Source organism: Penicillium angulare, assembly GCF_028827245.1.
Source record: "Penicillium angulare strain IBT 27051 chromosome Unknown utg000012l_segment0_segment0, whole genome shotgun sequence".
NCBI classification, from domain to species: Eukaryota; Fungi; Ascomycota; class Eurotiomycetes; order Eurotiales; family Aspergillaceae; genus Penicillium; species Penicillium angulare.
Genome location: NW_026623171.1, coordinates 268,209 through 281,207, shown reverse-complemented (window position 1 = coordinate 281,207; position 12,999 = coordinate 268,209). Strand labels below are relative to the sequence as shown.

Below are 12,999 nucleotides of genomic sequence, written 5' to 3'. Positions count from 1 at the left end.
GTATTCGAGTACACCTAAGCGGTTGATAAATATTTTCGAAGCAAATCATGTGGTGAAACCATATTTCTTGAGCTACCGCAGGCCCATTGCGTCAGCCCAAGTTTCAGGACCTGAACAGCTTTGAAATTGTGTCTAGAGCCGAGGACAATTGTCATATGCTGATAACCGTCTCGATTGCTTTGTATGAAAAGTCATGTCCTCGGTTAATTGTCTTTCGCTTTGATGAAAGAGCGTCTATAGTAGTTTTCTTAGCCAGTACGTAGACGCGGGGCTTACCCATGGGCCCTCACTGAAGCTCTTCGGGTTACACAACATTAAGGGATTGAGTTCTCACTACCTATCTACGTACCAATGAATTTTGGACATAATCACATCTCATTGGCTTAGATTCGGGTGTGAGAGCATATGAGCTATACTCGCAATGCTGCATATGTGCATTTTCCATAGCTTCAATTTGCCTGAACGTAGTAGGTAGGAGTCATCGCCCATGCACCCCGTATACACAGACCTTTTACCCCAACATAGATTCAAATATTCATACCAAGTGGGGCAAATGGGAGGAGAGTATTCGTCATTTACTAATAATGAGTAGATAAAAATTAATAAACTGTGTCACCTATGTACATATCGGGTAGTCAAGGGCATCGAGATCTCTACTACATTTGTGGCTTGGTAACTCCGGAGAAGATGTCATTGATAATTTGAAACCGCAGGTTGAGTGCAAATTTCAAGGCTGAGATCTGCTCCCTCACGACTAAGAATGATAGATCGAATTAGTTCCTACTTATGACTCGGCCTCGTGTTCTCCTGCAATTTGGGGACGCATAAGATCGAACTTGAAAGTTGTATAGATATGCCTTTCCTGAGAGTTTGCCCATTGCACTCCAAATTTTGGAACGCTTGAAGGTACACTAGCCTAGCTCTTCCCCACCCTTCATCTCCTTTCACTTCTGCAAGTGCCCCGAGAGAACCAGACCGCCTGTAGAATGACGTTGGCAAAAAAATGATGTGGAAATTGGCATAACATGTGCTTTTTAATGTATGGCTTTGTCATTTGAACGGTAGATCTTGAAATAGAAAGCGGCCCCATTTTGCACAGCGCTGTGTTTTTCTTAACCCAGATAATGGCGCTAGGCTGGGCCCACCATGGAATAGGGGTAATACACAGACGGGCCCTAAGGTTTCAGGGAAATTAATAATGTCCGAAGGACTGCTAACTAGTTTCCTTGTGAAGGTTGAGAGAATTAATAATTCTGATATTTCATGGTTATGGATGTTTAAAACACATAACATATAGATTAGAGTCATACTACATAATAGGCCTCCTTTGAGAAGCGAAAGTCAATGGGGAGAACAGTGCTATTGGCATTAGACAAGCTGTTCAAGCATTAGGTCATTAGAAAGAAATTCTCATCAATAGACGTCTCCACACATGGAGAAACCAAAAAGTAAATAAATAAAGTGACACAAAGTAGGAAAATTTGGGCCGAATTCAACATAAAAGCCCCGGGGTCATTATTCAACGCCATCATATTCACAATCTAAGAACAATTCCAGGATACCTAAAAGTGGTATGAATTTTTTGCTTCATCAGTCCTCGTTTAGGAGTGACGGAAAGGCTCGTAGGGGCTCGCCTGCGGCGGTTGGTTGGTCATGGGGTAGGAGTTGGCAGAGGGAGGAGGGTAGGCAGTGCTGTCATGATGGCCGAATGGTTGAGCACCGGCACCAAGAGCCTCATAGGTGTAAGGAGCCTTCTCGGCGGTTAACCCTCTACCACGGGGCTTGTTGCTGTGGTTGTAAGGGGAACGACCGGAGCAGCAGCAAACACTGAAGACCCAGAAGATAGTCGAAGCAAGGGAAAAGGCAACAGCGAGCCAAGTAGCAACATAGATATTCTTGCCCATGTGCAACTTGATGCCATAGGCCTCAAGAGTGTGGGTCAAGCTACCCTTGAACACGGAAAACAAGACAGTTGCAGTGACAGACGCAGCGGTTGTGAAAATAAAGCCTGTGACAGCGAAGAGAGTGGTAACGCAGCTACCCCAGCGACTGCAGATGGCGAAGAAGCCAACCAAGATCTCAATAACGGTGGTAATGATGGCGATAATGTAGGCGACAGACATCCACTTGGAGACGGCTTTGTAAACCTTCATGATTTTGTTATAGTCATCCGGCATTTCATCCTTGATTGAGGTGCTGTCCAGGTGCCAGACAGAGATTGGGTCGAAATAGAAGTCGCCTTTGGGCTTCGTGCAGTCGGTCGTTTCGAATTTTCCGTCGCGAACATCACCGTCGCAATAACCCCACAGACCAATGTCGTAGAACTCCTTAATCTCGCTATCTTCTTCATTGCTGGCTAATTGGTCCACGATATCCTTCACTTCGGATGAGTTGACGCTGGTGATGTGGAACTCATTGAGGATGTCTTCAATTTCGCTATCCGTCTTTGTGCCGTTGTCTATGTTTCTGAGATCGACCTATTCAAGCGCAATTGTGAGTCGCGTTCCAAATAGATTTTTTTGATCTTGCCAGTCTCATGTGTGATTTTTTTTAAAAAAAAATCAACGTTCATGACCTACCCGAATGAAGTAAAGATTGCTTAAGGTGCTGGAGCTAGACTTGGTACATCCCAAAGCCACAACGATGATACAGATTAAGGTAGCGATCGTCAGGAGATAAGGCGTGATAATACACGCGACACGTCCAGCTTTCCCCATGATGTCGCAAGAGTAAGATGTAAAGAAAGTGTCCGAGGCGAGGGGTGATAGGAAGTAGAGTGTGAGATACGAAACACGGAATCTGACCTCGGGGGAGAGAGGCAGTTTTTAACATGCGACGATCGGCAATGCGGTGTGTACAGCCTCTTGGGATGACACTAGCAACATTGAAGGACGGCTTTAGCCTCGTTTAGAGAGGCGCAAGGCCCGGGCGACAACCAATAAGCGATGGGAATATCCAGGGGAAAAAGTGGGTTTATCTCCGAAGGTTTTTTGGCCCCACGTTTGGTTTCTATTCATGTCCCGACACTAGATCGTTACTTCGCATGCGACAAGGATCACCCTGGGGGTTCAACGCTGGCAATATTGATGCGGCGCCTGGCATCGACACATAGAATCTGCCTGGATAGTTTTGAGCCTTGGAGCATCTATTAAGTTCATCCTACTAGTACAATATAACTAATGGCATCCCATAAGAGTAACACGTATGTATACATATCTGCAGGCTCCAAATTTCCCAAATTCACCGATGTATACATGCCTTTATTACTACTTCCAAAGCTGTCTTGTGGAAAATCCCATATAGCTCGTCACACAACCCTAATGGGCCTCCCCCCAGGCTACACACTAGACCCTCGCACTTATCTTCTCATCTTTCGCACTGGTCACTCTAGCGGACCCCACCGGAGACTAGGGAGACCCGATACCATCATGGGAATGTTAGCGGGGCCCAGCCTTACTCGCCTCGTGGGTTCCCGGCGGGCAGCTATCTAACTGAAGTGTGTCGCAAAATCCTGAATATTCTGAACAAGAGGCCCTATGTGAGAACGGTCGGAGTGTTCGGCCACCTACGATCAGGCCATATCGATTTTATCTTACCATCCCCACAGATGAAACCAGGCATGTATCTTTCTACGGGCCTAATTGGTTTGTATCACCAGGGCGGGGCTTACGGTGCCCATGTGTGGGTGGTGGGGGCTAAACAGGATGTAGACTACCTAGTAAGTCAATTTTGGCCCCCGTAATACCACCAGAATGGACCGTTGGAAGCCAACTCACGTCATATTTGCTGAAGCTACTCCGTATTTTTACTTTTGAGTTTCGCAAATTTGTGATGAATACATAACTATGCTGCAATATGCTGCAGTCCACGGACTTTTCTTCACTTCCAAACTTGGAGCATGCGCAACACTCTAAGATTACCCATTTGGGGCTAAAGGGTCTGACGATTTGGGGTCAGTTTTAACAGCCCCCATAGCTATGTATAAATGACAGAGTTTCTTAAGAAGAAGGGTCGCCCACTTTATTAGGTTACTTTTGATTTGGCTCTGTTTCGTATGTTCACTACATTTTAAATCACAACTGTCGAGACCGAGCCCTACTTATCTTACACCAACTTGAAACTGAACACCCAACTTGAACCCCCGAGTAAACGAAACTTGAAGCAGCTATGTCTAAAATTTACGGCAACTATCAGAATGAGATCTACGGCAAAGGTGTATATTTAGATACTCGGCAGACAGTGTCGACCGATCCTCGATTATTGGAGCAACAAGCCAAAGATGCTCTAAGCCAGAAGTCGTTTGACTTCGTCGCTGGCGGTGCAGGTGAGAAAGCTACGATGGATGCGAACCGATTGGCCTTTCGACAATGGAAATTGTGAGTTCTATTCTATTACCAAATCTGCAGATCGTATGTAACTTACAGCCTCTAACTTATTTCCGCAGGATCCCTCGAATGCTGCGCAAGGTTGGTTTGATGCCGAGATCTACAAATAACCAGTAGCTAATGATTTTAGATGGATGGTCAAAACACCTCAATCGAGCTTTTCGGCAAGAAGTATGATCACCCAGTTATAATGGCTCCCGTTGGAGTACAGGCTATTTTCCATGAAGATCGCGAGACCGGGTTAGCTCAAGTTTGCGCCGAAGAAGGGCTTCCCTACACAATGAGCACAGCAAATACTTGCTCTACGGAAGATCTAGCTGCTGCTAGTAAAGATGGTGAACGTTGGTACCAACTTTATTGGCCTCGTGATAATGAGATCACGGCATCTCTCTTGAAGCGGGCCAAGGATAATGGCTTCACCGTGTTAATGATCACGTTGGATGCTGTTCCTCTCGCATGGCGACCGGCTGATTTGGATAACGGATACATACCGTTCCTTAGCGGTGTTGGATGTGAGGTTGGATTGAGTGATCCGGTGTTCCGAGCTAAAGTCGAGAAGGAAACTGGACGTAAGGTTGAAGATGATATTCCGGCTGCTGCTCGAATGTGGCTCGCTGAGACTTACTCGGCTCCTGGGCCTACCTGGGAAGGACTGGAATTCATAAAGAAGAACTGGGATGGTCCTATCATTCTGAAAGGCATTCAGCATGTGGAGGACGCGAAGCTCGCTCTGGAATGGGGCTGCGATGGGATTGTAGTGTCTAATCACGGAGGTATGATTTTCAATTCCATTGCGATTTGTTTAGCTTTGCCATGCAGTCGCGCACTTACTAATCTGTTACCTTTCCCCTACTTTTAGGTCGCCAAGTTGATGGTGCGATCGGTTCGCTGGAGGTGCTCCCTGAGATTGTTGATGCAGTTGGTGACAGGATGACAGTACTTTTCGATTCAGGAATCCGAACAGGTAGTGATATCATCAAGGCGCTGTGTCTGGGAGCTCAAGCGGTGCTGGTCTCACGACCCATTGTATATGGATTTGCCATTGATGGGCGTGAGGGCGCACGACAAGTGATTAAGAATTTGCTGGCTGACCTATGGTTGAACATGGCAACGGCGGGGATCCGGAATGTGGCGGAGTGCAATCGGTCACTGATCCGTAAGGTACAATATGGCGGTGATACTAAAGCGATGTTTTAATTGCCGAAAGAAAGCCTTTCCCTAGGCGACAAGAAATAGGTCGCTGTGCTCGTGTAGCATCAAGACAATATATTCATTGATACATAACGGCCCGTCTATAGACAATGACATTCAAGAAAAATTCAAAGTTGAGCTTTTAAATTAGGTCTCCTTGAATTCGTACGGACCTTCACGATCGTGCACTTCAACCTCGATGCGGCCTTCCTCGATCTCCTTGCCATCAACCTCAATCGAAGCACGCATCACATCGCCAGCCTTGACCTCACCAACGCCCTTTGGTGTACCAGTCAAAACAATATCACCCTTCTCCAGGGTCATGACCTGAGAGATTTGCGCAAGCTGTTTGGGAATCCGGTGCAGCATCAGACTAGTCGAATCAGCCTGACGCTCAACATCGCCGACGCGGAGACGCAGGAAGGCTTCGTGGGGGTTCGGAATGCGCGCTTTGTCAATTATTTCGGAAATGGGCATAAATGTGTCGAACCCCTTAGCGATAGACCAAGGGAGACCCTTCTTTTTAGCTTCGTCCTGCGTATTGCGAGCTGTCATATCGATTGCGAGGATGTAACCTAGTTAAGCGCACATAAATAAGCAACAGTTTCCTCATGGCCATGCCCCAAGGAACTCGAGAGCAAGGCTGACTTACTTTCAATGGCATCAAATGCTGATTTCTCATCTTTTGGATCAAGATCACGGACGGTCTTCCCAATTACCAGACCGAGTTCAACTTCATAGTGTAGCTTGATACCCTTCGGGCGAAGAACGGGGCCAGCGCCTGGTACGAGAATCGAGGACGAGGGCTTAAGGAAGAAAAATGGCTGTTTAGGAGTTGCGCTGTTCAACTCTGCAATGTGATCTCTATATTCATGCGATTGAGGTTGTTAGTATTTCATCGTATATATTGGGAATGGGTCAGTCGGATCAGCTAGAGGGGGTTGCACGCACGCGTAGTTTCGGCCAATACACATGACCTTGCGGCAATTGGCTTTGAGGGCTGACGCCATGGTGTACAATATTTACGGCTTGTATGGCAGAATTGACCAGTTGTATGGGGAAGTAGAATGTTGGAAGAGGTGAACCCGCAATTGGGGGGGGGGGGGGGTTCGAGTTGGGGGTTGGGCTCGAGATCATGACTGCGGAATAGCTCTGATGCGGAGAAATCGGCGGCGGGGCCGGTTGTATATTTATCCCCACGAATCAATGCTCCGGAGCTCCATGCATACATTTAAATGTTAGTAACATTACGCGCCAGATATGTATGAACTGCAAGAATTGAATATCATAGCTGTATCTTATAGGCTATAACTACATTGACAGTACTACTGTACACCCGAAGCAAACCGAAGAATGAGATTGGTTGATTGGGCCGAACACATTGATACCTGAGGCACCAAGAGATGGAGCCGATCCCGGAGATGAACTATCTCTCCCCGAAGAAATCATTGATATGCATTGACGCGGGGCCTCCAAGCTTCTTCACATTTCACATTTCACATCTCACATTTCCCATTTCCCATTTCTCAAGCCTTGGATGATTCCCATAAATCGGGCCTAGAGAAGAACCACATATTCCGTATCAACCCCGCCAATTTGCAGTACCGCAGCCCTCGTCCCTCCCGTCGCGCGACCGACCTTCCCTATCCTCATAGTGGGCCCCTCGATCGCTCTCGTCCCGAGGCTTGATTTCTTTCTTGGTCAATTCCCTTGGCGCAGGCGCCTATATACCCCATTCCTCACATTCAAAATGACACACAGCTCCGTACGGTCTGGGCCTGGTGATATAGACAACATCCGGGCGTCGACGCCTGTGGTAGCTCCGCCCCAAACAGGCAAGGACTACAAAGGCTTTGTGGGCGGGATATTCTCAGGCATTGCGAAATTGAGTGGTATGTTTGTGAAATTGGATAGCTTTCCCCGTTATCGTAATTTGTCTAGTCTCAAGTGCTTTTTCTTCCCTCCGTCATCCGTGGGAGAATGTTTGCTAACCGCTTCAAATCTATATAGTCGGCCATCCGTGTGTCCCCCACCTTCTTTAAGCTCGTCGCGTCTATTCGACCCTTCTTTATTAACCTCCTCTTATTTGAACAGTTTCGATACCATTAAAGTTCGCCTTCAGACCAGCAAAGATGGGCACTTTCGTGGACCGCTTGATTGTACGATGCAGACAATACGGAAAGAAGGCGTCCGAGGGTTATACAAAGGCGCAAGTCCGCCGCTGGTCGGATGGATGATAATGGACTCTGTGTGAGTTCTTGACACTATGATATAGAGATTCACCTGCTAATGATAGAACGCATGCAGTATGCTAGGCTCGTTGACACTATATCGGCAACTTCTTCAGGAGAATGTCTTCTCTAAACCTCATCTCCGCACCTACATCCCTTTTACAAACTTTCAGCCCGACTTGAAAACACTCCCCTCAGTTGGTCATGGAATTGCCGGAATTATGGCTGGAGTTACCGTCAGCTTCATCGCTGCCCCGGTTGAGCATATCAAAGCACGCCTTCAGGTGCAATATGCCGCAAAAAAGAACAAGCGAATGTACAGCGGCCCCATAGATTGCCTTCGCAAAATTGTAGGTGTTTATGACCTCCGGTAGATATGTGAATCCTAACTAACGCGCACTCTAGCTTCGCACTCATGGCGTCAGCGGTGTGTATCGCGGATTATATGCTACCATGTTTTTTCGCTCTTTTTTCTTCTTCTGGTGGGGCTCATATGACATGCTCACTCGCTACATGAAAAGTAATACAAATCTTTCAGCGCCAGCAATCAACTTTTGGGCTGGAGGAATCTCGGCTCAGATGTTCTGGATCACTTCTTACCCGTCGGACTTGGTAAAGCAGCGCTTGATGACCGACCCAATGGGAGGATCTCTCAACGATGGTCAAAGACAGTTTCAAAGTTGGAAAGATGCGGCCAGGGCTGTTTACCGTGAACGTGGATTCAAAGGCTACTGGCGGGGCTTTGTACCCTGTTTCCTGAGGGCGTTCCCAGCGAACGCAATGGCCTTGGTCGCTTTTGAGGGAGTTATGCGAGCTTTATAGTGAACAATGGGAAGTGAAGGCTCTCCGAGCATTGGGAGCTATACGGATCGGACTTGGGAAATAGCCATAGATGAAACACGTGTATAAATTCGTTCATCCAATGCCTTCAGGTCGTGAAAGCGCAGATTCTTCTGATTTGTTAGAAGTGTGACTATAAGATGATTACTTTTGCAAAAAGCATGGCAAGAGAAGTAATATTCGGTTTGAATGCATTTATTTTGTACATTATTTATTCACCTTAGGTTAAGCAGCATCAACTCGGGCGATTCAATCAATTCTCTCACCCGATTGCCCATCCGCGCCATGGTTGCCCCATCAATGACGCGATGGTCAGCACTCCAACTGAAGTTCACCTGCTCACCCTTTACCACTTGTCCGACTTCATCAAAGATAGGTACCGTTCTTGTTCTTCCGATTCCCAGAATAGCAACCTCTGTTGGCACAATAAGTGGAGCAACATATGTGCCACCAATGTTTCCAATATTGGAGACCGTGATGGTCCCGCCACTCAGATCAGCAGGTGTCAGCTTTCCACTCTTTCCAAGGGTGCTGAGCCTGGAGATCTCGGCAGCAATGTCGAAAATAGAGCGACTCGCGACATCCTTGATATTGGGAACGATGAGACCTGTTGGTGTATCCATGGCGATGCCGATGTTTTGCTTGCTGCGCATGATAAGCTTTGGCTTTTCCGGAACAGTGGTATCGACTCTGGCGTTCAGGATAGGGAATTCATTCAGCGCTAGCGAGACAGCCTTTACAACAAAAGGCAGGAGTGTGAGCTTTTTGGGATCACGCGCATCGCTGGCAAGCTTTTTGCGAATGGACATGATACCGCCAACTGTGAGTTCGTCGGCAAAGAGAAGGTGTGGGGTATTGAGGGACTTGGTCATTGTCTTAAACATGGCTGATTGGATTGGTGTGAGTTTGGTTTCGGTTTCAGCCTGTTTCGTATCAGGTATGGAAGATACTGGGACCGTAATTGAGGAGGATGTCGTAGAAGAGTTTCTGATTTCAATGTACTTGAGAACATCTTCTTTCATAACCCGCCCCTCTTTACCTGTTCCAGTAATGTCTAGAATGTCGACGTGGTGTGTTTTGAGTAAACCGCGCACGGCGGGGGTTGCGAGTGACGCATGCTTGGATTTCTGCGCTTCAGGGATATTCTCAGTAGGAAGGGTTGTATCCGGTATGGCCGATTCGGCAGCTTGGACTGCTGCGACGGTGGTAGATTCGGGAGGTCGTTCTGTTGTCTCCGGAGTCGCTTGAGGCTCATGCGACGGGTTATCATCTGGGTATTTTGCATCGTCTACTTCGATATCACATAGTGCCTTAATTGAAAAGAAGAAGAAATGTTAATAAGAGCATAATACACACGGCCAGATTGCAGGTTTCATTTAACTCACCCGTCCAGTTGGGACAGTATCATCAGTCTCGAAGTGGAGCTTCTTAATAACACCCTCATAACGTGATGTAATCTAAGATTATTAGCTGCTGGCTACGGAGCCCCATTCAGAATAGACTATTTGCGTACATCATCAACTGCCTTGTCGGATTGGTATTGGCATAGAGGCTTCCATTCTTCAATGTGTGCACCCTCTTCCACATACCATTGGATTATTTGTACCTCGGTGATACCTATTATGAAAATAAGTAATCAATTGGCATAGGAATGTAGAAAGAACCATGATATTGTTAGTAACTCACCTTCACCAACATCTTTCAAAATTTGTGACTTGACCCCCCATAACGCGGGGCCTGCGTGAAATCTGCGGCTCGACACAGACACGATGGGGTTCAGAATGCGGAGAAGACTCTGGGGTTGACCTGATCGCAGAACGCGGGGGATGGTCCTCCCCGTACGCAAGATGTTCATGATATCAGATCCCGGGAGTTTGGATGACCACTTCGAGGATTGTCTTTGTAGAATTCATTAAAAATAATTGGAGGAGGTAAGGTCTTTATCTTTCTGCTGCTCCTTGATTTCATCCTTGGACCTTGGGCCGATGATAACCGATGATAGCCACGTGATTTTCCCCCGCACTCCAATGAGCACTGTCAACCCCACCTGTAAGTATTCAAATGTTCCAAGGCTGTGTTGATCTACCCGCGAAACCGAGATTGGATAGACCAGCTTCCTGTGGATGATGACCTTGATAGTGACACCGAAGACGAACTTGAAAAAGAGACTGCCACGAAAACCATCAGACTAATCAAAAAACTGGAAAATATCTTCCCTCACACTACTGTACTACTTTCCCTGCAGATACCCTGCTTCCGGAACCAACGGTGGTTTCTCATGATGATTGTCACTGCCCAATATGTTAGTGAGCGACAAAGGCGAATTAAAAGGCGTATTCGAGTTAGACTGGGACTCGATTGTTTTTCAGCGTTCCCATTATGGAAGGTCTGCTACTATCCTAGATTCCTACATGGGCAGCAGCGTAATGCAAAGCCTGATATTGAAATTACCGACAGGAGGAAATTCTCCACTTCCGTAACATTATTGCCCGTACATGAATTCAGGCGATAAAGTGGAAGCAAGCAGGACCCATCTACTCCTCATTGAACGTTCAGCGCTTATGTAGATCAAACAGCGGATTTTTCAGTCTACGGGTGCCTTACTACCGCTGAAGCACTTGTTTATGTATATACTATAGGTAGCAGCTATTCAGCTTCCATTCTCACCCTCACTCTTAGTAGTAGTAGTATCTGATGTCAACCGCTTTCCCAATTTAAGACCTGCATTCACAATTCATTGTCAATTTCGGTCTACTTTCTAGACTTTCTTACGAACCGGCTCTAGGACATCTTGGCCATGAGCAAAAACCCCAAGTCTTCCTTTCGCTTCATCATCGCGATGCTCTCTCTATTGGCGGCAAAAGGCAGCGACTCAGTCGTGCGGCCGACCACTGGGGTATTCTCATTTCTCCCAAAGGGTTTAAGGGGGCAGATTGCTATGCTTTCAACGTAAGCGATGGAGTTCTCGATCCTTGGAAGGGTCATGATTGGGAAGGTGCCCAGTGAAGTTACCTACGCGGAAATCCATGGCCTTCTCAGAACAATTCGACGTCGACCGATTCATGGACGAGTCGCTTGATTTCGCGGATCAACGCCTACAAAGCACCCGGTCTACGCCCGCTAGCATGAACTACACTGGTCGGCCTATGTGAATTGCGAAATACCCCATATCTCATTGTCTCGATACTGTTACGTACGGTCCAAGCTCGGAATCAGAAAGTCTCTCCCTCGCCAAGGAAGTTGTGGCTCGTCCAGTCGCTTCCACAGAGTTTGTTCCGCTCTGAGCTCTTCGTCATATCTCTCCATAGCGTTTCCTAATCCATCATACCGCTCTTGTCGATCTATCTGTCCGTAGTGTGCCTTAGTATACTCCCAATATTCTGGGTACCAGCCAGCAAATTCCCAATCAACGATCGCTGAGGCCTTCTCATTATCCACCATGATATTCTGAGGGGCGATATCTGCGTGGATAAAGCAGCTTCGATAACGACGTGCGTGGCATTCAGTGACCTCTGGGCCGAGTACTTCGTTGCAGTCCTCAATCGGAACGTTCGCTCGAATGTATGAGTGGAACCCTTCATGACTCGTGAAAGGCCCGAAAGTATAAGATCCGACACGGTGATGGAAGGCCAGGCTTGCCGATGCAACTATCCCTTCACCCGGAGGTTTTAGTCTCCGAAGCTGGTTGATGTAGCCCGCCACCTCAGTGATTATGTATTTCTTTTGGTCTTGCGACAGGTGACCGCAGTACCCCGCTTCCTCGAGGCTCGTTCCACGGACATACTCCATTTCAATGTAGAGATCATTATCGTAATAATGGGCGTTGAAGACTTTAGGGACATCAGTCGATGTGTGCTCAGCGACGTATTCCAAGGCTGCTAGCTCTGGCATGGCACAAGGCCCTTTGACCATTCTGCTAGGGCTGATTCGGACTCCATGTGGTCCGACTGCTCTAAATAGTTTCTTGCCAATCCATAGTCGGAGTGGAAGAAAGCAAGAGGCTGCGTGGCGCCTTCCCTATTTTGCCATCCATGGCTGGCTCGCTTGGTTTGGCAGATGAGGTTCGCATTAACAGTCAATCGATGTCCTCGAGTATGATTCATGGAGTAACAAGGTGCGAATAAAGGTGGAGCGAAGAGCCGGCCAAAACCAGATGCAGGGATATTGATTTGCGTAGCGCTCGGGCTATGGTGGCTCTTATCCTGGACCTGACCCATATAGAGCACTTCAGATTTTCTGATGGTCTCTTGATTTTCTACAAATCGTACTTAAGTTGTCAGTTTGGAGAGAGGAATTGGGAAATCTCAGTCACGAACAATCATACCCTACGGCTTGTGAAAAGGCTTTACTTG

General features: G+C 47.2%; 6 protein-coding genes across 6 annotated transcripts; 2 read left to right on the top strand and 4 right to left on the bottom strand.

Annotated features, from left to right (window-relative positions):
• Positions 1-1,601: 1,601 nt before the first annotated feature.
• Positions 1,602-2,717, bottom strand: N7478_012730 (SUR7/PalI family protein; the record flags this gene model as incomplete). Its single annotated transcript, XM_056928940.1, has 2 exons — positions 1,602-2,477; positions 2,580-2,717. 2 exons carry the CDS (start codon positions 2,715-2,717, stop codon positions 1,602-1,604), a joined length of 1,014 nt encoding a protein of 337 aa, XP_056772302.1.
• A 1,450-nt stretch (positions 2,718-4,167) lies between these two features.
• On the top strand, positions 4,168-5,582 carry N7478_012729 (lactate 2-monooxygenase; the record flags this gene model as incomplete). The annotated part of the gene is made up of 4 exons (XM_056928939.1): positions 4,168-4,376; positions 4,445-4,466; positions 4,516-5,158; positions 5,245-5,582. 4 exons carry the CDS (start codon positions 4,168-4,170, stop codon positions 5,580-5,582), a joined length of 1,212 nt encoding a protein of 403 aa, XP_056772301.1.
• A 141-nt stretch (positions 5,583-5,723) lies between these two features.
• On the bottom strand, positions 5,724-6,586 carry N7478_012728 (fumarylacetoacetate hydrolase family protein; the record flags this gene model as incomplete). The annotated part of the gene is made up of 3 exons (XM_056928938.1): positions 5,724-6,151; positions 6,229-6,440; positions 6,528-6,586. The coding sequence occupies 3 exons, from the start codon at positions 6,584-6,586 to the stop codon at positions 5,724-5,726; spliced, it is 699 nt and encodes a 232-aa protein (XP_056772300.1).
• A 740-nt stretch (positions 6,587-7,326) lies between these two features.
• On the top strand, positions 7,327-8,629 carry N7478_012727 (uncharacterized protein; the record flags this gene model as incomplete). Its single annotated transcript, XM_056928937.1, has 4 exons — positions 7,327-7,468; positions 7,688-7,826; positions 7,884-8,157; positions 8,213-8,629. The coding sequence occupies 4 exons, from the start codon at positions 7,327-7,329 to the stop codon at positions 8,627-8,629; spliced, it is 972 nt and encodes a 323-aa protein (XP_056772299.1).
• Positions 8,630-8,862: 233 nt separating this feature from the next.
• N7478_012726 (Lipoamide acyltransferase) lies at positions 8,863-10,502 on the bottom strand (the record flags this gene model as incomplete). Its single annotated transcript, XM_056928936.1, has 4 exons — positions 8,863-9,957; positions 10,033-10,104; positions 10,161-10,264; positions 10,334-10,502. 4 exons carry the CDS (start codon positions 10,500-10,502, stop codon positions 8,863-8,865), a joined length of 1,440 nt encoding a protein of 479 aa, XP_056772298.1.
• A 1,334-nt stretch (positions 10,503-11,836) lies between these two features.
• Positions 11,837-12,559, bottom strand: N7478_012725 (aminoglycoside phosphotransferase family protein; the record flags this gene model as incomplete). The annotated part of the gene is made up of 1 exon (XM_056928935.1): positions 11,837-12,559. The coding sequence occupies one exon, from the start codon at positions 12,557-12,559 to the stop codon at positions 11,837-11,839; it is 723 nt and encodes a 240-aa protein (XP_056772297.1).
• Between the last annotated feature and the right edge of the window lie 440 nt (positions 12,560-12,999).